The sequence below is a fragment of the Bos mutus genome, chromosome 22, assembly GCF_027580195.1.
Source record: "Bos mutus isolate GX-2022 chromosome 22, NWIPB_WYAK_1.1, whole genome shotgun sequence".
Taxonomy (NCBI): Eukaryota; Metazoa; Chordata; class Mammalia; order Artiodactyla; family Bovidae; genus Bos; species Bos mutus.
In genome coordinates, this window is record NC_091638.1 from 69,817,703 (window position 1) to 69,845,607 (window position 27,905).

The 27,905-nt window shown below is 44.9% G+C and overlaps 1 protein-coding gene across 1 annotated transcript; it reads left to right on the forward strand.

The window, feature by feature from the left end:
* Positions 1–627: 627 nt before the first annotated feature.
* Positions 628–27,447, forward strand: LOC102283380 (pregnancy-associated glycoprotein 1-like). Its single transcript, XM_070358989.1, is given in 11 exon segments — positions 628–864; positions 19,189–19,239; positions 20,837–20,954; positions 21,053–21,171; positions 22,366–22,559; positions 23,479–23,562; positions 23,564–23,593; positions 25,281–25,354; positions 25,357–25,420; positions 25,508–25,607; positions 27,298–27,447. Coding segments are annotated over 11 exon segments (1,221 nt in total).
* Positions 27,448–27,905: the final 458 nt, after the last annotated feature.

A 27,905-nucleotide genomic window follows, 5' to 3' on the forward strand; every position in this document is an offset into this window, starting at 1 on the left:
GTCTAGATAGCTTCCCCAGCAAATTTCATAAACAGTTTAAAGAAACAGTCCCAATTTTTACAAAATTCCAGGAAATAGAGAAGGGGACAGTACTTCTGAGAGAACACACAGATGGAAAATTAGCACATGAAAAGATGCTCAACATCTTTAGCTGCTAGGGAAATACAAATTAAAGCCACGAGATACCTCTACACATCAAGAATGGATCTGTTCCCCAAATCCATCCACCTTTTGTGCAGTAATCAGCTTTGTGTGTGTCAGGGAAGTGGAGTCTTGGCAGGATCACAACAAATTCACACTCTATTCTCCCAGGGAGGTGGGTGTGCTCAGAGCCTGTATTTGCACAATCAAGAGGGCCACTGGGGTGTCACAGGGTGTGCAAGGCCAGCTGCTGTAGATTAAAAAAATCCCAACAAATTATGGAACTTCATTCCTCATTTCAGATAAGGAGACCAGGGACCAGAGACCACAAGGGTCTTATCCAAAGCCACACAGCTCTGACCCTGACTCATCTGCTCATCCCCTTGTGGATGTGGTGGACGCTAGGCTGGGGGCTGGCCCAGGACCAATCGTGTTCCTCATCCTGAATCCACAGGCAAAATCTCTGGAACTGGTTGGTCCAGTATCATGTCTTCCTTGGCCGACAGGGCCAGAGTAAAGAAGGAGCGGCTGTGTGATGTGGTTGGCAAAGATCCGTATAGGGTCAACAACAAGCACGATGACAAGTACAACCCATTCCCTCCCAGCAAAGTCGTTCAGCTGGCGGAGAAGCTGGTGGGTCGCGAGTTTTGCTACCATCTGCTCCACACCAACTGCGAGCATTTCGTCAATGAGCTGCGCTACGGGGTCTCCCGCAGCGACCAGGTGGGTCCTCAGTGTGTCCCTAGCTCCATGGTCTCTTAGTTTCTTATTTCTCTGCTGCTTCTCTCACTCAGGTAGGCCACATGCCCCAGAAGTTGCCTTAAGATATAGAGGATAATGGTGACAACAGTTAGCTCTACATGCCAGGCTTGAACTTGAATTGGTTGTTGTATGAGTTCCTGTGGCTGCTGTAACAAATGGCCAGAAATTCAGTGGCTTAACACAACACAAATGTATTGTCTTATACTTCTGGAGGTCAGAAATCTGAAACAGGTCTCACGGGGCTAAAATCAAGGTGTCAGCAAGGCTGTGTTATTTTATAGAGGCTCTCACAAAGACAACCTGTTTTCTAGTCTTTTCCAGCTTCAAGAGGCTGCCTGCATTTCTTGGCTTGTGGCTCCCTTTCGTCTTCAAAGTTAGAAATGGCTGGTTGAGTCTCTCTCAATTGCATCACTATGATGCTGACTCTACTCCTTCCCCTTCCATCAGAAACTTTGTGATTACATTGGGCTTACCTGGAAATCCAGAATAATCTTTCTACCCTAAGGTAAACTGATTAGCAACCTTAATTCTATCTGCAATCTTAATTCTCTCTCTCCATGTAGCATAATGTATTTACAAGTATTAGGAATGAGGACATATTATGGAATTAAGACCTAGACATCTTTGGGGGCTATTTTTCTGCCTACCAGTTACTCTTTACACTGGGTACAGTTATTGTCCTGGGAGATCCTCTTGCTGTTATTCTAGAAAGATTTCCCTCTCTTGTCTCCTGCACCAGAGCACCATCTTCCATTTCTCATGTCCTCTTTCTTGGTTTGTTTTTAGTGTTGAATAGCTAAATTGTGTCTGACTCTTTTCTGACACCAAGGACTTTAGCCCTCCAGGCTCCTCTGCCCATGGGACTTCCCAGGCAAGAATACTGGAGGGGGTTCCATTTCCTTCTCCAGAGGATCTTCCCAATCCAGGGACCAAACCCATGTCTCCTGCTTTGGCAGGTGGATGCTTTACCAATGAGTCACCTGGGAAGCCCTGTCTTGGTTTACACAGTTCTTGTGGTGGAAACTCCTTCAGCAGCTTCCTAAAAAAGGATGCATGGAAGAATTTTTTTGAGATCCTGTATGTCTGAATTATTTTTCAATTTACCCTCCCACTTGATTTAATAGTGTGTATAGGTATAGAATTCCAGGGCTTCTCTGGTAGCTCAACTGGTAAAGAATCCTCCTGAAATGCAGGAGACCCTGGTTTGATTCCTGGGTCAGGAAGATCCCCTGGAAAAGGGATAGACTATCTACTGCAGTATTCTTGGGCTTCCCTGGTGGCTCAGACAGGAAAGAGTCTGCCTGCAATGTGGGAAACCTGGGTTCAATCCCTGGGTTGGGAAGATCCCCTGGAGGAGGAGGGCCTGGCAACCCACTCTAGTATTCTTGCTTGGAGATTCTCCATGGACAGAGGAGCCTGGTGGGCTATCGTCCATAGGGTCACAAAGAGTCGGACACGACTGAGCAACTAAGCACATAGGTATGTAATTCTAGGTTAGAAATTGTTTTACTTTAAGATTTTGAAGGCATTCTTCCATTGTCTTCTTGCTTCCAGCATTGCTATGTATGAAATCTAAAGTAATTCTGATTCCTGATCTTTTCTCAGTTTCCTGTTTTTCTCTCCTGCTCTAGAAGATGTAATGTCTTGTCTTTACCCAGTGTTTTAAAATCTCACACTAATGTGTCTTGACATAGGTCTGCTTTTATCCTCAAAACACCATTTCAATCTGAAAACATATATCCTTTGGTCCTAGTAAATTTTCATGAGTTATTTCACTCTTGCTTCCCCTCCTCTGAGTTTCCTCTAGTCCCTCTTTCTGGAAAGTTTATTATTCAAATGTTATACTGACTGGATTTTCCTTCATTTTTACCTTTGGAAGCTGTTTTCTATAGCTTCATCTTTTCTGCTGTTCCTTCTGAGAGATTTCTCCACCTTTATCTCTAAAATGTCTATTGAGTTTGTAATTTCCATCATATTTTTATTTTCTGAGAATTGCTTTTTTTCTTTCAACATTCTGTTATTTTTAATAGCACTGTGTTCTTCTTTATTGTTGATGTTGTTTAGTCTCTAAGTCATATTTGATTCTTTTGCAGCCCCATGGGCCATAGCCCACCAGTGCCTCTGTCCATGGGAGAAGAATCCTGGAGTGCCTTCTCCAGGGGATTTTCCCAACCTGGGGATCCTGAATTGCCAGGTGGATTCTTCACCACTGAGCCACCAGGAAATCCCTCTTCTTTACTGTAAACATTCTATTCTCTAAAGACAGTTTTAAAAAATATGTTTTCTTTTCTTTCTCCAGGTTGCTGTTTCCTTTTTGTTTTGCCTCTGTCTTCTATTTCAGAGGTCCTGTTAGATGTCTTGGAGAAGACAACGCACCCTACTCCAGTACTCTTGCCTGCAAAAATACCTGATGAATTGGAGCAGCCTGGTGGCTGCAGTCCATGGAGTCACAAAGTGTTGGACATGACTGAGTGACTTCAGTTTCATTTTCACTTTCATGCCTTGGAGAAGGAAATGGCAACCTCCTCCAGTGTTCTTGCCTGGAGAATCCCAGGGACAGGGGAGCCTGGTGGGCTGCTGTCTATCGGGTTGCACAGAGTTGGACACTTCTAAGTGACTTAGCAGTAGCAGCAGCAGCAGCTATATGTCTGGTACATCTGGATTGTGGGCTCATGATTAAGAATAGGGGGCTTGAGGAGTGAGCTCAGAGGGCAGTGTCTTGTTGACTTTGAGGTTCACTTCAGAGTAGACTGGGAACCCTCATATTGGTACCTTTCATTGTTTCCACTTGGGCCAGTCCGATTCCCCAGAAAAGTTTTCCTGATTCTTATGTAGAGGGTAAAGTACTGGGAGCAGAGGGGATGGGAAGTCCAAGAGTCTCCATTTAGCATATTTATGGCCTCACAATCCCTTTTTGGAGGTATGATACCCACACCCTCACATGTGCTTCTGTTTTCAGACCCCCAAATCTTCTGATTTTCATTGTGGTTAAGGAGGGGCCTCAGCTCTCTCTCTCTTTCACCCACTTCCAGAAATACCTGGTGATGTCAATATGTGATCTTTTTTAGGGATTCTGTTGTACACAATTTGGTTCAGTTCATTTCAGTCACTCAGTTGTTTCCGACTCTTGCCAACCCCATGAATCGCAGCACCTCAGGCCTCCCTGTCAATCACCAACTCCCGGGTTTACTCAAACTCATGTCCATGATGATGCCATCCAGCCATCTCATCCTCAGTTGTCCCCTTTTCCTCCTGCCCCAACCCCTCCCAGCATCAGAGTCTTTTCCAATGAGTCAACTCTTCGCATGAGGTGGCCAAAGTACTGGAGTTTCAGCTTTAGCATCATTCCTATCAAAGTACAACCAGGGCTGATCTCCTTTAGAATGGACTGGTTGGATCTCCTTGCAGTCCAAGGGACTCTCAAGAGTCTTCTCCAACACCACAGTTCAAAAGCATCAATTCTTTAGTACTCAGCTTTTTCACAGTCCAACTCTCACATCCATACATGACCACTGGAAAAACCATAGCCTTGATTAGACATCTGGACCCTTGTTGGCAAAGTGATGTCTCTGCTTTTGAATATGCTATCTAGGTTGGTCATAACTTTCCTTCCAAGGAGTAAATGTCTTTTAATTTCATGGCTGCAATCACCATCTGCAGTGATTTTGGAGCCCCCAAAAATAAAATCTGACACTGTTTCCACTGTTTCCCTATCTATTTCCCATGAAGTGATGTACACAGTTAGCCCCTGACATATAAACATTCAAGTTTTGAACTTTCAAAGATGCCAATTTGTGTCCCAGCAAAGTCAGGAATGAGTGACATTGAAGCGTGCCCTCCATCTCCTATTGCTGATGATCCTTCAGTTCCACCATCTCCACCTCCTCTCCCTCCTCTCCAGTCAGTAACTCTTCTTGCTTGTTCATGTGACACCAGCCCTTGAATGCCAGCTGTTGTTCTTCTACTACTGTACTTTTCAACGTAATATACTGTAAGATTAAAAATATATCAGAGGGACATCCCTGGTAGTCCCAGTGGTAAAGAATTCACCTGCCAATGCAGTGGACACAGGTTCGATCCCTGGTCCAGAGGATCCCATGTGAGGTGAGGTAAGTAAACCCGTGTGCCACAACTACTGAGCCAAAAACTACTGAGCCCAAGTTCTAGAGACTATGCTCCACAACAAAGAGGAGTCCCCACTTCCTGCAACTCCAGAAAGTCTGAACACAGCCATGAAGACCCACTGCAGCCAAAAATCAATGAATAAATCTTTTTTTAAAAATGTATGAGAAAGCTATTAAAAGGATGGCTCAGATTGTGAAGAATCTGCGTTCAATGCAGGACACTGGGGTTCAATGCCTGAGTTAGGAAGTCTCCCTTGAGAAGGGAGTGGCAACCTACTCCAGTATTCTTGCCTGGAGAATTCCATGGACAGAGAAGCCTGGCAGGCTGCAGTCAAGAGGTTGCAAAGAATCAGACACAACTGAGCAGCTAATGCTTTCACAAGACAATAAGAATAACATATGAAAAAAGATGTCCTTTTGAAGTAAAAATGTGTTCTTTTGCAAAAGTCCAGTCAAGTGGATCCAGGAAACAGGAAGGAGGCCTTTGAATCAGGATAATGATAGGGCAAAGATATAAAGAGTTTTGAACACAGGTATACCCGTGGCAGATTCATTTTGATATTTGGCAAAACTTACAATATTGTAAAGTTTAAAAATAAAATAAAATTAAAAAAAACCAAAGATGGTTAAATAAGGATAATCAGATTGAAGAAATTCATTGAAGAAAAGATGGAATAACTTGTTTTACACAGTCAGCAAAAACAAAACTCCAATTCAAGAGTTTGCATCACCTCGTAGACCATGAACTCCTCCTGTTCTCCAAATTCAGAGGAGAATTGACTAAAGTAGCCTCCCCACTCAGATCTTTCCCAGGCAAAATCTAAATCAAAGCCTCCATGATTCTTCAGTGGAATTCAGCCAGAAGGTGAGAGAAAGAAGAAGGACATGGGAGACCAGAGTGCCTGATGAACAAGACCCAGGTTTTATTTTCCAAAGTAGTTTTTATACCTTAAGTTGTGCAATAAATAATGGGGAAGGGGTAAAAAATGCAAAACAGCAGTCCTATCCCTATAAAGGGCTTTCAAAAATATCATATGCAAAAGTTTAGGTGATTTACATCATCTTCTGGCCAGGAGGCCTGTTAACATTTTATGACCCTTTTTGAAAACTTATTTTTCTCTAAAGAATTATTCTAAAGTCAGATAAGCCACCCACCAAAAGCATTAGATAAAGTTGCATTTCTATAGGGCAAAAAAATAGAGGAAAACTATAACAAGAAAAGAATTAACTCAAGGGTCCAAGGTTAAAAATATTAAACTAAGGAACATTCCTGTTCACCAATTATATTAATCAATACACTCCCAGGGACACAGTAGATAAGGGATATGGAAACTTAGCAGCAAACATTGGCCCAACAAGTGAAAAGATGGCAACCAATACAATTTCTAATCAATCTTTTAACTGCTCAAAGGAATCTGTATTTAGACAGTTTAATCATCTCATGTCTCACATGACCTTGGGAGACATCCTGAACAATCACATGTGGCTGGAAGAACCTGTTCAGGCAGGCTAGAGAACTGGAGGTGAAGGATTTTGTGAGTTGAAACACTCTTGTCACGTCCAGGAACTTTATTAACTGGAATGTAAGTTAACTCTTTTTCAGAGACAGGTGGTGGGGACAGCCCCAGTAAAGTCAGAGAACTGTAGGTGAGTTCAAAGCAGTAAAGTAGGCAGACTCTGCCAAAGGTAGATGCTCAAAATTTCCAGGTGGACTCCTGAGGCTCATCCCGCCTTAGTAAAGTAAGCCTCTTTCCTCAAACCTTTCCACCGCAGAGTTCCTCAGCAGATGCTGGCTCCATGGCACCTCCCGATGTTCTTATTTCTTTAAAAAAGCCAGATGCAGCTCAGATCAAAGCTTCTGAATGTTCTGCTGGAATCATGACAAACAAGGAAGAATGATTATGAGAAAAAATTAGAGCATCAACAGCAGCATAACTTGAGATATTAGACAGAATGTTTTTGTGGATGAAATGAACTTAGAGAAAATGTGAGAAAAAGATTAGCTGCTCCAGACCACCTGATCTCCAGTCTGAGAAATTTCCAAGGTCTGTATTTGATTATGAAGTTTCCCTGGACAGGCCAATGTCAGACTGTTCCAAACACCTGAAATATGATTTTTAATTTTCTCCCATTCATAATCTGTTTATTTACCTTCAAAGATGTCACGTATATCCACGATAATCAGCATGGCATGACAGAAATTTTCACTTTTAAAGCCTGTAACTGAGTCCCAATATGCATTATTGCCTCCTCCATATCATCTACCCTCATCTCAACTTTCTATCTATAGCTTCCTATGTTGCTAGATTTAAAAACATTTTTGACATGAAGGTGATATTGGGCAGTATGCAAAAAAAGTTGAGTCAATGATATTGCTGCAGAAAGTAACAGATCATGTAATTGCTGCTATTAAAGCTGATATTCCTAAAATAATGTAAACCCACAAACCATTTTTCTGCATTAAAAATCACAGTTGATGGGGACAGCAAGTCCATAATTATCATACCAATAACTGGTTACATCATAAGATAACCTGGACGCATATTCAAAACCAGAACATTAGCAAACATTATATTGAGGGTTTAAACAAGATGAGAGTTTTTCCTGTTCACAAGTTACTATGTTAGTTGGACCTCTTTTTACTGAAGGCTTTAGCCCTGATCACTATGTCTGCATTGCAAAAGTCTGTTGTGGGTGCACCGGGAATAGCTGCAGGCCTCTGCCCATTCTGGGGGGAGAGTGTCCCCAGGGAGCAGGAGGAATGATGCTAAGCCCCAGGCTGTGGGCAGTACCATGCCTATGGCGGGCGGAGGGGCAGGGTTGACTCATTGGAAAAGACTCTGATGCCTGGGAGAGATTGGCGGCAGGAGGCTGGCGGGGGACAACAGAGCATGAGATGGCTGGATGGCTCTGGCCCTCACTCGATGGACACAAACTTCTTTGTTCTAACCCGCCGGGCAAGGAGGGTGGACAGGGTAGGCCTGGGGCGCAGAGGCAATTCATGGCTGCAAAGGGTGGGACAACGACTGAGCAACTGATCTGATCTCTGGGGGCTGTGACATTAAAAATTAGTGTGTCCGAATCCAAATCGGTGAATCTGTGTCCTGAGGAAGAATACAAGCATACCCTCCCCACAAGTTAGGGACATATCTGGCGGGATTGAAATCCATGGTCAAACCAGCTGCATTTTGATGGTGAATTTTGTGAGAATTTTTGGCCTTATCAATCTTTTTATGTAAGTTTAAAGTGATTAGTTTAGTCAATGTATCTGCCAAAGCATTTCTTTCATGAAAAAGAGGAGTCCCCAATGGGCTCCAATATGTCCCACAAAATATTTGTGTGTGTGTGTGTTTAATCTCTTTCTGTAAATCAGATAACAAGGATAAAATAGTAGTTTTATTTTCTGGAATATTAGCAGTCTCTATATGAGGAAACAACCCTACAATATATCTGGAGTCAGTCAAAAGATTGAAGGTGTGGTCTCTTAAATGTTGAAGAGCCTAAATAACTGCTTTGAGAATCAGCCCAGACATTTTATTCCCTGGAATTAAGAGATGTTTTAAAGGCCTTGGCAGCTGTAGTTTCATGCACCCAAAAGGCTGCAGATCACTAGATCCAAATGCTTTGTGGCCCCTAGCTTGAGAATCAAGTTTTTTTGAGTCTGATAATAAGGTAAAAGCAAAAACTGTGTTACTCTTTGACCTTTATTAATTTGTACAGTTTTGTTTTTGTTTTTTATGTATTTTTTGTGTGAAAAGTATTATAAATCTTTTACAGTACAGTACTGTATAGTTGATTGTGTTACTTGGGTACCTAAGCTAACTTTGTTGAACCTATGAACAAATTGGACTTAAGAACGTCCTCTCAGAACTGATCAGGTTAGTATGTAAGGGACTTACTGTATTTAGGATTAATATTCAGCTTTTTCCACAGCTGCCTTAGCCTTTAGTGTTCTCTGAGTCCTAGTGGAATTATGCCTAAAACTAATGTCTTACTTTATTTTTATTTGGAGTTCAGGAAGGAGTGAAATTTGATACATGTTCTGTTTTTACCCTGAAACTTACTCTTCTTTTTGCTGTTTTTTTTCTACTACAAGCAATATAAGTAAGATATCTTAATAATTTAAAGTATAACATCACCACTCTTTTTCATAGTTGAGTCATTTATTGAAGAATGTGCAGAGAGCACTTGGCGCCTGGCAGGTCTGGGCACTGGGGATACAGCAAAGATGAAGACAAGTGAGGGCTCTGCTAGGACCCAGGTCAGAGTTCACTGAGGTTCAATAGCAATTCCTCTTCAACTTTATATGTATCTCAAGAGCTCCCTGTTGATCAGCCAGGATTTCAACCATCTGGCTTCATCTCCCTGTCCTTTCCACAGGCACCCTCTGGGGATCTGTCTGCTTTAAAAACCAGCAGGCTGAAGGGAATTTCCCTCTTCAGGCCTGTGTATGTCATTGGCCAGCTGCCCCATTCACAAATTCCTTCCTCATGCTGCCCTCCTCTCTGCATTTCCCTGCCAATATTTGTTGACTCCTGAGTTTGTCAAGGAGGCTATGAGGCACATGAAGCTCCCTGAGCTGGACATCCTTGTTGAATGTACAGTGTGTACTCAGCTTACTGACACAGAGTCTGACTCACTCTCCTCTCTCTTGCAGGGCAGAGATGCTGTCACAGCAGCTACCATCTCTGGAGTGGGCCTGATAGCCCTATCCGCTGGAATCATGTTCTCAATAAACAAGAAGCAAAATCAATGACCTGAAGGGAGTGTCTTGTCAGCAGTGACATTATACATTGAGGGGAGTCTTGTTTTGCTATACAGTTTTGAGAGAGTTAACAGGCAGGTTGATAGGGAGTCCAAGGCCCCTTTAAGGAGGAAGTAAACTTTCTTTTTTTTTCATATTCTTTTGCCTTAGTCTCTTAGGCTCTGTAAAGCTATGATATATCTTTCCAAGGATGGGCTAATTTTAAAAGCTCTGTGTTAATTTTGCAACAGTCTATTTCATTTGAAAACTGGCCTTTTAAGCATAATATATCTTACTGCTGGGTATGCTTTTCTCAGACTCTAGGTCTCTATGTTAGTCATTATAACTGTAACAAATGTTGCCTGGGAGCCTGTTTCCTCACTGCCTACACAGCCATAACACATCTCTCCCAGGGACAGAGTGCTTGAAACCCATTTTACCAGACTAGTCTTGGGCCAATGTTATCTCAAGATGTATGCTGGGGAGAGGGTCTGGATAAAACTTTCTCAGTCTTGAGGCATTCTTTTTATCTATTCTCAGCAGCCAGTTGAAAAGTATATAATGCCTTGCTTAAACTAGTGAGGTAGGTGGGCACTCTTTCTACCCCCTTCTGATATCTATGTCAGAAGCTTTCTCTATCCTTTTACTTTAAATAAAAATCTTTGCTGCACAAAACTCTGAGTGAGTGAGACTGCATCTTTGGTCCTGGAGTTAAATCTTCTCCTTTGGAGACCACAAATTTGACACCAAACACCATAAGCTATCAGTTTCTGGTTTGGTTTGTGGATTTCATTTTTTCTTACAATAATAAAAACAAAACCCAATAAGGGAGGATTTTATTGGGGGACATGCATCAAGAACTGCCTGGCTGGAGTCTGTTGAGGTTGCAGCGAGGCTCTGTTCCTGCTGCAGGCTGTACTCTGGCTCTTTGGTGATTTTCTCTTACTTTTCGATTTGTGGGCGGTGTTCTTTGCCTGCAGGAAACAAAGTCCAGCTCTGGTTATCTCAAGTAATGGGTGTTTCCAGTTGTGTAGGAACAGGTCAGCAGCAAGAGAGACAGACAAACGTGAGTGATATGCAAGAACAGGAATCAAGGGAAACCAGGACCCTTGACCTGGAACTAGACCCAGGCTGGCTTCCAGGAGTCAGCAGCTGGAGTCTGTATGTCAGGTGGGACTGAAACCAAACCAAACCACAGCCATAATGAAAATTATATGCTCTGCCCAATCTTGTTTAAAACCTCCTTGCTCTCCACAGTTTTCTCTGCCTGATCACTTCCACCCCTCAATGATCCTGCATCCTCTCCTCTTGGGGCTTGTTATGATGCCCAAGTCTCTGAACCCACACTCACTCCTGTGGCTTCTTTTCCCATATGCGCTCAGCTTCATCCCTCCCTGTGGCCTTCGAGGCCTCCTAACAGAAGCTCCTGAGAGAGAACCTGATTGGCTCCCTCACCACACTGAGCTGTCTACTGATTGGCTGACAGCCATTGGGTCATGTGGCCCACTAGACCAATCAGCTCTGCCCAGCGGAGCCAGGTCACGTGGTACAAAGGCTGCCTCAGACCTTACGGAGTGTGGGTGTGGATGGTCTTATCCTTGACCTGCTTGCTGCTGAGGCCTCTGGGGAGGGGTTAGGGAAGGACGTATGACCATTCGTGATTGGTTCCTTGAGGTTTGCCTCTGTTACTAGCTGGGCTTGGCAGATGTTCAAAGTGACCATTTTCCTGAAACGGGCTTTTGTGGGCTCCTGGGAAGCACCCTTCTGGGGCCAATTGTTCTTCCCTCCACAAGGCAAGTCATCTCCTCCATCTGGTTGCCAGTGTTTCCCTTGGCAGCCTTGGTTGTCTGGGGACCATGTGTGTGTGGAATCCTGGACAGGACTTATAAATGGCTCCTTTCTAGTTTGCTCCTGCTTGGACCATACCTGGTCTAGGAAAAGCTTATGCTCATTCTTTCCCCAGTGTTGACATAAGCATAGTTTTCTCCCAGTTAGTTTCTTTTCGTTTTATCTTAGCTCTATTGATATAACATCTCATGCCTGTTTTCAAGTGTGCCAAGCTCAAGGGACACAGGCCAAAATTAAAGGGGAGTCTCTTGAAGGCCCTTCTCTCACCATGGGCAGAATGTGATGTGGACCCATGGAGTATTGATCTACAAATTAATTATGGAATAAAAAGGAATGAGGTAGACTAAACACAAGAAAGCAAAACAAAAGCAGCCTGTTCAATTAAAAAATAATGAAACATTACCTATAAAAAGTGAGATTTGTGGAAATAATCAGATAAGATGGAAGAACTCATTCCAAATGTATTGATAGTGACCATAAATAGAAATGGATTAAAGTTGCCAAGTAAAAGACAAACATACTGGATTAGAAAATGAATCCAGGGAATACTGTCTACAGCAGATACAATTGAAATATAAGGACATAAAGACTGAAGTTAATAAGATGGACAGTTTATGTGACACATCATTTGACATCCTGAAACATTAATGTTATCAAGAAAAAAAATTGAGGGTGTGTATAAAGTGTCCTAGACTGAAAGACATGTTGAGGACAAAGTAACTAAATGTGAGAAAGGACTCTAAAAGCAATTTGGGTTTCCTGGGGAAATTTGAATGTGAACTGGATAATGAATAATATTAAGGAATCATGAATCTTATTAAGTGTGATAAAGGTATGAGGTTTATGTAAAACACATGGCATAAAAAATAGATGCAGATAAAGCAAAATGACCAAAAATCAGATTTTAACCCATGCCTTAGGTGTATGGGTGGCAATTTTACTGCTACCTTTGTATATTAAAACATTTACATGCTATATACTTATAAATAGTTGAAACTTGAAAATTTAAACACAAGAAAACTTTCCAAATTATTTTAATAAATTTTATAGTAATATTTTTAATAAAAGAAGATATACTAGGCAATTACTAGCTAAAAACTGGTTAATTCATTGATATTAATTAACTGAAAGCTGGCATAGCTATATTGATATCAGAAAATATAAGCTTTAAAACCAAAAAATGAGTAGTAGACAGAAAGTGTGAAAAAGTGGCATAATAAGAAATACACTTGGTCCTTGTCCTTGGTTCTGGGCCAGAGCTCCTAAAACCCTCAGAATTTCCTTGTTGATAGGCTTTATCTTTTGCTATTTCTGAGGAACCCCTTTGATCAACCTGAGTTTGTGCTAATGGGGTGACTTAGACCCTAAGATAACCTTAGGATGGGGCTGGTCATCAGAAAGACCCAGTGATTAGAGGGTTGGAAATTTCAGGCTGCTGATCTCTAAGAAGGGAACGTGGGAGGGGTTGCTGAAGATTAAGCTCTATAAAAACTGTTCAGCGAGGAGACTTGATGAACTTCCTGGTGGTGAACACACCAAGGTGTCCAGAGAGTGGCTGCCTGAAGAGGAGAGGGAAGCTCCTTGCATCTTCTGCCCCCACGCCTTGCCCTCCACCTCTCTTCCATTTGGTTGCTTCTGAATTGTATCCATCCTAATAAATTGGTAAACATTTAAGCTGCTTTTCTGAGTTCTGTGAGCCTTTCTGGAAAACTGCTGAAATGTAGGAGGGGTTTTGACAAAAATACAGGTGAGTGGTGAAGGACATCTGATGTGAAGGAAGACAGTCTTAGGGGACTGAGCACTTAGGCTATGAAGTCTGTGTTTAGTGTCAAAATCGAACCGATTCAGTGAGCACCCAGTTGGTGTCTGGAAACTCAGAATTAACTGCTGGTGTCGAGAAACGTTCCACAAAGATCCTGAAAACACTTTCAATTCCCTAGGAAGGTATGATATTAATAATTCTAAAATTGTTTGCATCTAATAAAAATCCTAAAAGAGATATTAAAAATTTTGGTCTGTTGTAAGGAGAAAATGACCAGTTCACCAGAGTGGGAGATCTACCTATGCCTCTATCAGGATCTGATAAATCAAGGGGACACAAAAATCAGTTAAGATACAGAAACTTCGCAAAACATACTGACAAGCTGATTCAATGAGCACATAGAGTGAACTAGGAAATACAGATTCTTTCTGACTGCACACAAGGGAATGCTTATGAAAACTGACCATGCCAGGGTAGGAGGCAGACGGCCCTTTAGGAGGCATTTCAGACCTCCTGGGAGTCAGGACTCACTCTCTGACACACACACACTCTGCACATACAGTGCACTCACACCCAACCTGTGTACATCACTCGGACTCACTCCCCTGCTGCATGTCCACCCACACTGCCTTCTGGACCCCTCTCCATCTCGCCTTTGTCCTCTAAAGAGCACCTTTCCAGCCCAGTCATCCCAGTAAAGAGAGGGACTTCTCACCAGTGCAAGAAGGGCTCCCAACTGTTGACTGCAGGTGATTTAACAGAGGGAGCCTGCAGGCTGGACTGGAGCTCCTTGAGGGTCAGGTTCTAGAATGTTCCCTGCCAGGGCTCCCCTCTGCCTGTCTCTGGTTTTCCTGTCTCAGGCCAAGCCAAAACCGAGACTTGGAGACCTGACTGAGATTTCTGCCTCTGGCTGTGAACACTGGGCCTTCTGTGTGAGCAGGGGCTGTGTGAGCCATCTGTCTCCCTCAAGCAAGGACAGGTTCTCTGTTTAAGCCCCAGGGTTGAGGTGGAGAGGGGGAACAGTTGCACCATCATGCACTGGTTCTCCCTTCAGTGCCTGGCACAACAGGCACTCAAGGGCCATTTGCTGACTTCATCATGCTCCCACCCCACAGTGTACCAAGGGCTCATCTTCATTAGAAGTGAGTTCATGGGCAGACTGTTGACTTTATTCCATTGGAGAGGGGGATTCAGTTCAAGGCAACCCCTGGTTCTTGGGAAGCATCACATCTTGGGTCCAGTCTCCTATATATTAGTTGTTTTGGAGTGATGAACAGAAATAAGACACAGTTACTTCCTTTCAATAGTTAACAACTGGCTGCACAGTGTAAGGAAAGGAGCGTGGGCCTCCCAACTGGACAGAAGCAGTTGGGGATCCTCAGTCTCCTGCTCCCTGACTGTGCAACTTGCACATGTGACTTCCCCCCCCCCTGCTAAGTTCAGCTGCACCCTCTGCAGAGCAGATAATAATCCCTACCTCTAGGCTCTGTAGGGATGGAGTGAAAGCCTGCGTGGGAAGGCACTGGGGCAGGCTTGGCCAAGTCCTGGACCAACTCCTTACTGCCTTCCATAGCATCGCAGCATTAAAGAGAATGTCCAAACCCTGGGAACCACTCAATAGCAAGAAACTGGCCAAATAAAATAGATGTCTGCATTTAATGGCGTGTTATTCAACCATTAAAACAGATGGACAGCACTTGTGTGTGTGTACACATGTAGGCATATGTGTTTATATATATGTTTATATTCAAAATAAGTATAAATTTAGACTTATTGAAAAACATTTAGTAGTTATAAATTGACCCTTTTTGTATATAGTTCTTTGCCTGTTGACACTCTCACATATCCATGTGACCATCAGGAGAACACAGATCACAGGAGAGTCACTCGCCCCTAAAGCTCCCCAGGCCCATTTGTCTTCAGCCAGCCCCTCACCCCAGCTCCACACCTCAGCTCCTGTGATCTCTTTTCTCTCCCTATAGCTTTGCCTTTTCTAGAATGTCATACAAATGGAATCATATAGAAGCTTGCTTTTTGTGTCTGGGTTCTTTAACTTAGCAGAATGTGTCTGACGTTCATTTTTGTTGTAGCATGTGACATGCTTTGTTCCTTGTTACTGCTGAGTGGTATCCTGCTGCATGCATGGGCCAGCCTTTCTTTATTCACCAGCTGAAGGACATTTGTGTAGTTTTTGATATTTGACAATAATTATTACAGCCACTCTAGATATTCCCATACAGGTTTGTTTGTGTGCATGAACGTGGATTCTAATTTCTTTTGGGTAAGCACTAGGTGTAGGATTGCAGAATCATAAACTAAGATTAGTGAAGTCCCATCACCTCATGGCAAACAGAGGGTGAAAAAGTGGAAGCAGTGGCAGATTTTATTTTCTTGGGCTCCAAAATCCCTGCAGACTGTGACTGCATCCATGAAATTAAAAGTCACTTGCTCCTTGGGTGGAAAGCTATGACCAACCTAGACAATATATATATTAAAAAGCAAAGACATCACTTTGCCGACCAAGGTCCATATAGTCAAGGCTATGGTTTTTCCAGTAGTCATGTGCAGATGTGAGAGTCAGACCATAAAGAAGGCTGAGTGCTGAAGAATTGATGCTTTCTAACTGTGGTGCTGGAGAAGACACTTGAGAGTCCCTTGGACTGCAAAGGAGATCAAACTAGTCAATCCTAAAGGAAATCAATGAACATTCCAATGAATATTCATTGGAAGGGCTGATGCTGAAGCAGAAGCTCCAATACTTTGGCCACCTGATGCGAATAGCCACCTCATTGGAAAAGACTCTGATGTTGGGGAAGATTGAGGGCAAAAGGAGAAGAGGGTGGCAGAGAATGAGATGTTTAGATAGCATCACCAACTCAATGGACATGAATTTGGCCAAACTGCAGGAGGTGGTGAAGGACAAGGAAGCCTGGCATGCTGCTGTCCATGGGGTCACAAAGAGTTGGACAGTACTTAGATACTGAACAACAACAATGGTAAGTGAATGTTTATTATAAGAAATGACCCAGTTGTTGTCCAAGTACCTCACAGCACTGCAGGAGCACACGCCTCTATTGGGGAAAGAAGAGGCCCTCAAGAATGCAGGAGGCGCTTGAGGGTGTGTGTATGTTCATCTGTTCATTTTCCCTGGCCCTGGCATCTCTATTTCTGAACTCTTTCCCACTGAAGGTAACTCACTAACTTGCCTTTCTTTCTCTCCCTCACCTCTTCCTTCTCATCACCTGTTTCTCTAGAAAGACTCTCCTCTGTCTCATTCTCTGTAGGTGAGAACGTGGGCCTGTGAGAGCCGTGGAACTCGAGTCACAGAAGAAACGCATCCAGACTTTTGCACCAAGGGATCGTCAAACTCCAGCAGGGCTTCTGGCAACATAAGGCCATATCTGCAGGATGACCCCTCAGATGCCTGCCTGAAAAAGCTCAATACTGCCAGGACCTGAAGCCATCTCTTTGAACGTCATCCCCAGGAAGGATGGGGCCACTGTCTCCAAGTCTCTGTTGGGTATAGAAGCCCAGCTTCCAATCTTACCAGCTGGCCCAACCCGTCCATGTCACTGTCCGTGAGTACAGTGGAGCTGGGCTGAGTACACTGGTCTCCGGGGTCATCCTCACATAGCTACTGCATCCTTTTGTTTTTCTGAGTATCCATGTCTTTATCTAGATTCATTTTCTGACCAGTGCTGTTGGGACTTGGGGTGGACTACTCCCAAATATATTACAATGGAACATTGCTTATTTTGAATTAAAGTTAAGAAATGGCCAAGGCAAGAGGGATGCTCTGACTCTCCTTTCTGATGCCCTGAAAGCAGGAAATACACCCCTCGTGAAAGGTGCCCCCGCTGCCCCTGGACGTAGAAGGACATCCTTATTGCCAGGGACAGGGAATCCGGGGAAAGAAGCCTGGATAAACGCCTCGTTACTTCTTTAGTTTACCACCCCAAGCGCAAACTCTGCTTAGATTCCTCACTAATTGAACACATAATACCTAAGTTTGGGGACTTCCCTGGTGGTCCAGTTCAGGATGGGGAACACATGTATACCTGTGACGGATTCATTTTGATATTTGGCAAAACTAATACAATTATGTAAAGTTAAAAAAAAAAGAATCCATCTTCCAATGCAGGGGATTCGGGTTCGATCCCTTGTCAGGATACTAAGATCCCACATGCCTCAGGGCAACTAAACCTGCGCAGTGCAATGGACAGAAGCCTGCAACCAGAGCAAGCCTTCAGCTAGAGAAACCTGTGCACTACAACCAGGAGCCCTTGTGCTGCAACAAAGACGAAGGGCAGCCAAACAAACAAACGGCAACAATAACGACAACACAAACCACCCAATACTCAGAACACAGTAGTTTCTTTGCCCTGTCAGTTTCTCACAAATGTATTGTTTCTTTGTCTAAAATGTCTAAAAGCTGTCTGCTTTGGCTACTTCTTAGGGACCGTTTCCACGAGGCTCTGTGTATGCATTAAAATGTTTTTCTTTTTTTCTATGAGTCTATCTTGAGTCGATTTTATCATTCAGTTCAGTTCAGTCACTCAGTCATGTCCGACTCTTCGCGACCTCATGGACTGTTGCATGCCAGCCTTCCCTGTCCATCACCAACTCCCGGACCCTACTCAAACTCATGTCCACGAGTCAGTGATGCCATCCAACCATCTCATCCTCTGTCATGCCCTTCTCTTCCCACCTTCAATCTTTCTCAGCATCAGAGTCTTTTCCAATGAGCTGGTTCTTCATATCAGGTGGCCAAAATATTGGAGTTTCAGCTTCAGCATCAGTCCTTCCAAGGAACATTCAGGACTGATTTCCTTTAGGATTGACTGATTTGATCTCCTTGTAGTCCAAGGGACTCTTAAGACTCTTCTCCAGTACCACAGTTCAAAAGCATCAATTCTTCAGTGCTCAGCTTTCTTTGTAGTCCAACACTCACATCCATACATGACTACTGGTAAAACCATAGCCTTGAGTAGACAGAGCTTTGTCCGCAAAGTAATGTGTCTGCTTTGTAATATGTTTTCTATGTTGGTCATAGCTTTTCTTCCATGGAGCAAGCGTCTTTTAATTTCATGGCTGCAGTCACTACCTGCAGTGATTTTGGAGCCCAAGCAAATAAAGTCTGTCATGGTTTCCACTGTTTTTGATTTTATCATTAGTTTTATCTTTAGTTCAGCCACAATAACACAAGAGGCAGAGAGGGGAAATTTCCTCTCCCCAACAGCACACAAATGAGACAATATTATCTCATAAAAGCAGAACCTCAGTGCTACCCAGAGTTCAGTCACTTGTTCAGCAGGTCAGTCACAAGCCTGCTATGGGCCTGGAGGTGGCTGGGCACCTGGGACACAGGGTGGTCCAGGCGAGCTTCCTGCCCACAAACTCTGGGCAGCAAGAGGGCACGGGGTGGTTTCCTCCCCTTTACACTGGCTCCCAGGCTCCCAGTTGGTCAGCCCTGACCTACGTCATCTGGGCACCCATGCCCTCTGGGGGTATTACACCCACAGGGCCATTGAGTTTCCCTCCTTTGATCCCTCCCTTCCCTGAATTTCATATCTCATCTCCTCCTCGCACTTACTCTTTCCCCTCTGGCCAGCCAGTTTCTGCCCTCCTTCCTGGGTGTCCGGCTTTCTCCGGATGTCCCCTTTCATGGCTGTATTTATTCCTGCTGGAATTGCTTTGAAGAGGACCAGATCAGATGGTCTTCCCTGAGCTGAAGGTTCTTGGTGTTCTATGTATCTGTGGTCAGACCCCTGGTATTGAGTGTTACCCCGCTTCTCTTCTTGCTGCAGGTCACTGATGTGCTCATGACTGCAGGTGTGACAGCAGGTGTCATTGTACAAGTGGGCCTGGTCCCTGCCTCACTGCGATCCTGCAGAAGCAAGAGGGAAAAGCAATAAGTTTGAGGAGTTGTCATGAAGGCAGCCAGTTACTATAGGGAAATCTTGCTTAGCTAGCAGGCATGGAGTTTAGTTTATTGATTTCCCTGTTTTGTGATCATTTAGGCTTATTTTAATGGAACTCAATAAAAGCACAGGAAGATTTTATTTGGGGAAATGCAGACTAGCATGATTCTATTAAAGACACAGTTGAGGGCTTCCCTGGTGGTCCAGTGGTGAAAAATTTGCCTTCCAAAGCAGGGGGCACATGTTCAGTCCCTAGTTGGGGAACTAAGATCCCACATGCCTCGGGGCAATAAATCTGAGTGGGGCAACTACTGAGTCCAGGCCCTCTGGAGCTCGAATGCTGCAACTGGAGAGTCCATAGTGAAAGTGAAAGTTGCTCAGTTGTGTCCGACTTTTATGATCCCATGGACTGTACAGGACTGGATCACTTTTGTGATCCCAGGACTGTACAGGAATTCTCCAGGCCAGAGTACTGGAGTGGGTAGCCTTTCCGTTCTCCAGGGGATCTTCCCAACCCAGGGATCGAACCCAAGTCTCCCACATTGCAGGCAGATTCTTTTTTTTAAATTTTTATTTTGTTTTATTTTTTAATTTTACAATATTGTATTGTTTTTGCCATATATCAACATGAATCTGCCACAGGTATACACATGTTCCCCATCCTGAACCCTCCTCCCTCCTCCCTCTCTGTACCATCCCTCTGGGTCGTCCCAGTGCACCAGCCCCAAGCATCCAGTATCGTGCATTAAACCTGGACTGGTGACTCATTTCATATATGATATCATACATGTTTCAATGCCGTTCTCCCAAATCATCCCACCTGGTCCCTCTCCCACAGAGTCCAAAAGACTGTTCTATACATCAGTGTCTCTTTTGCTGTCTCATATACAGGGTTATTGTTACCATCTTTCTAAGGCAGATTCTTTACCAGCCGAGCACAAAGGGAAGCCCAACAAGAGAGTCCATGTGCTGCAACAAAAGATTCTGTATGCTGCAACTAAGACTCGATGCAGTAAAAAAAAAAAAAAAAAAAAAGACAATTGAACTCTGTTACAGACTGCCCATGCCAGTCTGAGAGATAGGCAAAGGGTAAATACATGTCAAATGAAAGCATCACCTGTGTGGTGTTGATTGGATGTGGTCTGAGTTTCGAGGGAGTAGCTGGGGTTGATCAAGAAGGACCTCCTGGAGAAGGGGCTGCTAAGGCTGGGTTTGAAGAGACTACAGAGCTTCTCAGATGAAGGCACCAGGACCTCCCTGGGTGTCCAGCAGTCCTAGAGGCCCAGTGGTTATGCCTCTGGGCTTCCCATGCAGGAGGTACCACTTCAACACTTGGTCATAGAGTCAATATCCTACATAAAATGTAGCACAGAAAAAATATATCAAATGCAGATACATCTGTGACCAAAGTCTGTGAGCTGCACAGTGGTTAGAAAGTGATCTCAAGAGATATGTGACACCCAGAGGGAGGCATCAGTGTGGGAATAGAGGGAAGCCAGTTCTGCACTAACCCACTCCCTCCTTCTCCCTGTAGCTGGTCTACATGGGTAACATCACCATTGGAACACCCCCTCAGGAATTCCAGGTTATCTTTGACACAGCTTCATCTGACTTGTGGGTGCCCTCCATCTTTTGCACCAGTCCAGCCTGTTGTGAGTACAGACACCCTCTACCCGGACCATCCTTCACTTGCCCTGCCACCATGTTTCCACCCTTGGCACCTGATGACACTCATCTCTTGTGTCTGCAGCTACACATGTTAGGTTCAGACATCTTCAGTCTTCCACCTTCTGGCTTACCAATAAGACCTTCAGGATCACCTATGGATCTGGGAGAATGAAAGGAGTTGTTGTTTATGACACAGTTCGGGTAACAGTGTAACAAATGCTGAGTCAGGACTGACTATGGAGTGACCACTGCTTGCAAAACAGATGCAGGACCATCTGGCAGGACCCTTCCTAGCCTAACTCCCATAGATATTGGCCATCTTATCCACAGGATATGTCTCTGGGGAGGCAGTGCCTGTGGTGACACACGAGCAAACAAATTAGCTAACCCAGAGAGTGGCTTGAGGTGTGGACTTGCAGCTCCTCTGCCCATGAGAAGTTCAAGGTTCATTTTGCTGGGAGCAAGAAGAAGGGATAAAAGCACCCACTTTTATATTCGGACTGTTCTAGGCACTTTCAGGTGGTAACTGGTTTAATCCTGCAACAACCTCATACAGCAGTTACTCTGATTAGCTCATGAGACATATGAGGAAACTGAGGTGCAGACAGCAAGGGCCTTGCTGAGGGCACACATGTGGTAAAAGGTGGAGTTAAGCTGGCTTTTCAGGGCTGAAGTTGCTGTGGGGTGTTTGGGGACAGGATAAAACTGATCTGGGGACCCTGGGGGCAGTCAAGGGCTTCAGGTATCCAGAGTGGGAAACTGGGGGCCTGAGAAGTCAAGGGGCCTGATAATTGAGTGCTCACTCTAGAGGACCCTTGAGAGTCTAATAAACCTATGGCCTGCCCCCCCAAAATACCTAAGTAGTTCCCCCCCTCTCTCTTTCTCTCTCATACACACTCACAGAAATATACACATATCCCCAAAAGTGAATTCCTCAGGCAGTAATTTCATAGACCCTGGAAGCAAGATTGTGTTTTCAGCTTCTGTCTTCCTGGACAGATGCAGAATGCACAGTACATTACAGAGAACGCAGTCCATTCCTGTCATTAGGTCACAGTGATGCCAAAGAGAAAGCTATCTTGCTCTCGTTCATTTTGTCCATAAGGTGGCACCAATGGGACCTGGCCTGACTCTTGGTTGCCCCACCTGGACAGAAGCTAAGAGGGCAATTTGACTCACTCAGGTGGTGTTTTTCAGAGGGGTAGATGTTTTAAAATTCACAGCCTCTCACAAATGGAACCCAAATTCCCCTCCCAGCTTGGTCTAGCTGTCTGAGGTCCACCAAAGACAGAGCCCAGCCTCACTTCTTCCTTGAGGATCTAATGGCAATGCGCCCAGCCCAGTCCTGGCCCCACTTCACGTATCTGTAAGTGGGAACACTCTTCTCTCCCACAGATTGGGGACCTTGTAAGTACTGACCAGCCGTTTGGTCTAAGCGTGAAGGAATACGGGTTTGAAGGCAGAGCTTATGATGGCATCTTGGGCTTGAACTACCCCAACGTATCCTTCTCTGGAGCCATCCCCATCTTTGACAAGCTGCAGAATCAAGGTGCCATTTCTGAGCCTGTTTTTGCCTTCTACTTGAGCAAGTAAGTCTGAGATGGATAATTCCTTTCTATAACTTAGCTGTAAGATGCTTTCAGTTGCATGAAAATTATAGAACACTTGGTAAAGAAATATCCTGAGAGATAATCTAACCCAGGATAACTATGGCCCCTGGGCCCTACCTGGCTTCACTACTGGCTTTTATAAATAAAATTTCATTGGAACACAACCCTACTGCTGGGCTCAAGACCAGTAACTTGGTCTAGGGGGGGTGAGTGAGGAGGAAGGCTAATGGAAGGCAACAGGAAACAAGTTGAAGGAAAAGGCACTAGGATTTGCTTATGAATTTGATAAGGAAGGAAGGAGAAGGATGCTGGATATCTTTCCCTCCTCATTAGCATTTCACTGGGAGCCCAGGACCAGCTACCCAATTTGTGGAGCCAGTGAGAAATGAAAGTGTGGGACACAAAAGTGTGGGACCCCTTGTTCAAGAAATATTAGGCATTTCAAGACAGGGAGAGCAGCGGTGGGGTCCCTTCTGAGTGTGGGGCCCTTTGACAGTAGAGGTCACAGGCCAGTGGAGCCAACTCTGGGTGACCTGAACCCATACCCTTAGAACTCCCAGGCCTTGATTTTTCTTAAAAATGACAAGGTGGACAAGGGGAAAGCCAAAACACTTCAGCACCATGTCCTCTGAGGGTGTCTGAGCATTCAGGTCACAGGAGATGCAGGGCGTCTTCAGAAGACATAGTGGGTGGAGCCCAGCCAAGTGATTCAGCTTCTAGCCTCCTCTGTGCCACTCACTAACCAGTAACCGACCTTGTTCTGGATCTCAATCTCTCCTAGACTCGATTTCTGCATCTGTACATGGGACCTTATTAGGGCCTTGATGGGTGGACAAGCACAGCTCTCAGTGCTGTTGTTACTGTCCTCCAAGGATCCCTGCCCCTCTTATCTCTACAGAGACAAGCGGGAGGGCAGTGTGGTGATGTTTGGTGGGGTGGACCACCGCTACTACAAGGGAGAGCTCAACTGGGTACCATTGATCCAATGGTGACTGGATTGTACACATGCACAGGTAAGCCTCTCCCTCTGAGGGTCAGCCCAAGTGATGCTCCCGCTACTGTACATGGACACAGGCTGACACACACAAATGCATTCTCAGACACACAGTCACACAGACATATACACTACCCACAATGACACAGACAGACACACAGACACATGGAAACACACAAGCAGACACATATAAACATATGTGTCTTACACATATGTTACAAGAGACACATAAAAACATGCATAGCTAGTCAGAGACACACAAGCACTCACAGAGACACATACAAACACACATACAAACAAACACACAAGCACATAGATACACAAACAACCCATGGGTTCATAATCCCCAGGCCTTCTGACCAGGGCTCTGACCAGGGTCCTAAAAGGGTCTGGAGAGGTCTGTGCAGCTGGGAGAGGGCTGTACCCACTGCCCTTTGAGGTGGGGAGCATGGTTAGAGGACTCTACAGTGTGGTGAACAGACGATCAGGGAGAATTTCACCAGCCTGAACAGAGTTATGATAAGATGACCGACTGTCCAGGGCTACCTAGGACATAGTAAGTTCTCAGTACAGATAAATGTCAGTTAAAAAACAGGGACAGTCCTGAGAAAATGGGGAAAACTAGTCTTCTTAGGGAGCAGCTACCCAGCAGTGGAGAGAGGTTGGCTGCAGTCTTAAGACGTGAAAGCAACTAATAAAACAGATATTCCATGTTCTTGGGCACACAGTGGGACAGGGGCTGTAACAGAGAATCAGGAAGGTGGGATCCAGGAGTGACCTGAGGACAAGAGGCATAATTGATAGGATTCTGTGTGATACCCTCAGACAAAAGCTGACCTGTCCTTTGGAGTTTCTGTGGGCTAGTAATGTATTTCCTGGCCAGGGTCTCAGGGTCTGAGCTGGTTGTAGGAGCAGTGCTGGGAGACACCCTCTCCCAGAGGAACCCCTCTCTCCCCTACCATGAGAATCTGCTGCCCCTGCAAATCTCCATCTTCACTCTGTGTGCAACCCGCTATTTGTTCCCCACCAGATACAGCTCTCTGGAGGTTTCTATTGTTTTCTCAGTCTTCATTCACTCATTGAACAGACAAGCATTGGGCATCCACTGTGTGCCAGGCACTTTAGGGAGGCAAGGAGAATAAAACTCGCCCTCACATCTAAGTAGGCAGATGTACATGAAGTGACTCGCCCACATAGTGAATTGTGACTTTGGTATATGCTAGACATGAGGAGGAGAAGGCAATGGCAACCCACTCCAGTACTCTTGCCTGGAAAATCCCAGTGATGGCGGAGCCTGGCGGGCTGCCCTCTATGAGTTCTCCCAGAGTCGGACACGACTGAAGTGAGTCAGCAGCAGCAGCAGCAGCAGACATGAGGAAGGGTCTACAGAGAGAGACCAAGACAGGAGACTGATAAACACCGGGAGAAAGAAAACAATACAATTAAGGTGGAATCTGGAAGATGAGAAGAAATTTGCTAGTCAAAGTGGAGTGGAGTCTTTAGGAAGGAAGACCAGCTTGTGTCAAGGTACAAAATATCCTGGTGCATTCAAGTACTGCATTCGAGGATGTCAAGAAAGGTGCTGTGTCGAGAACAAAGGAAAAGAGGGCAAGAGACGAAGGGCTGTTTAGGAGACAGTTGGGAAGGGGCAACTCTGGGGAGAATCTGAGTGACCTTGATGCCCTCTTTCTTCCATTGTCTCTCAGCATCACCATGAAAAGAAAGGTTATTGCTTGTTCTGATGGCTGTGAGGCCCTTGTGGACACTGGGACAACACATATCAAGGCCCAGGAAGACTGGTCAGTAACATACAGAAGCTCGTTGGCGCCAGGCTACGGGGTTCCAAGGTGAAGGGTCATGCCCCAGGGTTACTTCCAGTCTCCAAACACAACAAGGAACTCCAGGGCCAACCTCTCACCCTCTCTCTCTAACTGCACTACGTTTATTGTTCTGTGGTCAATACCCTTCCCTCTATTATCTTCACCATCAACGGCGTCAACTACCCAGTGCCAGCTCGAGCCCTCATCCTCAAGGTGAGGGAACAACATTGAGGGTTGGTTCTCAAACCGGAGCTTGTAGGAACCCTTGGGCTTCTGCTGGGAGGAGGGCGCCCTCTGGAGGCCATGTCACACCATTGCAGATGCTGCTGAGCTCTGTGGCTGGGCCGGTGACTCCCACAAAACCAATCACTTGACAGTAAAGGGCTGTGTGGGACACTGATCTTCCTGAAATAAATGTGGAGATACTACACCATATGGCATAGTGGGAGTCAGGCAGAGGGGAATACTAAGGTCCTCAGTCCTCAAAGAGCTTCAATTCTATCTGAACCCAGAGGTGCATGAACATGATATTCAGCTCTAGCAGTCCCTGAAATAAGCCATGTTACAAGGAGAATGGCTGGGGACAGTCCCAGTGTGATGTCCCAGCATAAGTTAACAGTCTCCCTTCCCTTCTCAAAGTTTTCCTGATTTGGATGATAAATTACATGGTCAGCCTAGTTCTCGCCTACATCTTCCCCTTGCTCTGGCCAGGTGCCCCCTTTGTGAGTTGGGGCACCCAACCCATCTGTGGGGAGGCTGAATGCTAATGTGAATAAAGGGTGAACAGTGACTGCTCAGGCCTGGCACAGGGTGGAGGCTTCATGTCAGCTCCCTGTGGGAATTCAAAGCAGGCTGATGGGCTCAAAGAAGGCTTTGAGGAAGAGAGGGAATTTCAGGAATTCTAAAACCACAAACTCATTGAACCGTCTGAAGGTTGCTGGGTTCTGGGCAAAACTGCACTGGATTCTATGCAAATTGCATCTCAAGGTGGTCTGCACTGGGGCACTGGGGACTTACTAGGGGTGATGAGGGCTGTGGACTGACCAGTGCGGATGGGGAACCAGAGTATGTTACCCACCCAAGCCTGGAGTGGCCAAAGAGGGTGAGTGTGGGCTGAAGGAGGCTTCTCAGAGTTCCTGAGTTAAGTCTTCAAGAACGTGTTTGGGCACTGCTCTACTTAAGAGGGATAACCAACAACGAGTTACTTTGTGGCACAGGGAACTCTGCTCAGTTATATGACAGCCTGGATGGGAGGGGTGTCCTTGGGACCAGGATACCTGGATACATATGGCTGAGTCCCTTTACTGTCCACCTGAAACTCAGAATATTGTTAATCAGCTATACTTCAATACAAAATAAAGTTTGATAATAAAGTACAGATTGTGGGGATGCAGGAGGAGAACCAGCATTCTCTGGAGAGAAAATAAGGAGTAGGAGTCAGAAGGAAAGAAACAGTGAGTGAGGGAAACTATGGACACGCTTGTTCTTTTCTAAATAATTATATTGAAGTGTGGCTAATCTATAGTGTTGCATTAAGTTCTGCTGCACAGCAATGTGACTCAGTTATACACATAAAATATATTTTTTTTCTTATTCTTTTTCACGTGGTTTATCACTGAATATTAAATATAGTTCCTTACTCTCTACAGTAGGACTTTGTTGTTTTTCATTCCTCTGTTTCCCCAACTCCCAGTCCTCCACTCACCACACCCTTCCTCATAGCAACCTCATGTCTTGGCCCTCTTTGGTTTTGGATGAACTCTCATATCCCCTGCTGCTGAGAAACCCCCTTGATACTTACCAAAAGAGGGAAATAAAACAAAGAATTGAGCTGGGTCTGGATACTGAGGGGAGTCACCGGTAAGGGCTCATGCTGACTGGTGTGTGTCTCTGACTCCCCCAGGATTCTAGAGGCCACTGCTATACCACCTTTAAGGACAGCAAACTGAGTCCATCTACAGAGACCTGGATCCTGGGTGATGTCTTCCTGAGGCAGTACTTCTCAGTTTATGATCGAGGAAATTACAGGATTGGCCTGGCACAAGCAGTGTAAATGTTTGGAGTGGTTCAGGAGCCAGTAAGGCCGCTCCTAACACACAGTCACTCACACTTTGGGCACTGCTGCCCAGGATGCTGGTGAACTGTATTTGGTGGTCTGTACACCCTATCCTCAGTAAAGAATAAAGGGTTTCACTCTTAATGATGCTGAAACAAATGGTGCCTCTGTGTCTGGGAGTGAAGGATCTAGAACCAAGTCTGAATCAAAATTGAGAGGAGCCCTACTCCAACTGGCTTCAAGGAAAAGGGAGACTCATTGAAATGATTCTGGGAATCCAGGACACAAGAATCAGAGCAAATACAAAGATCTCAGTGAATGGACCCAAGAAACCAGAAGTCATCAATTCACTCTCACCCTCGCTCTTTCTGTTTGGGCTTCTTTGATGGTCTTAGCCTGGGGCTTCTGGAACTAGAACTGCCATATGACCCAGCAATCCCACTGCTGGGCTGGGA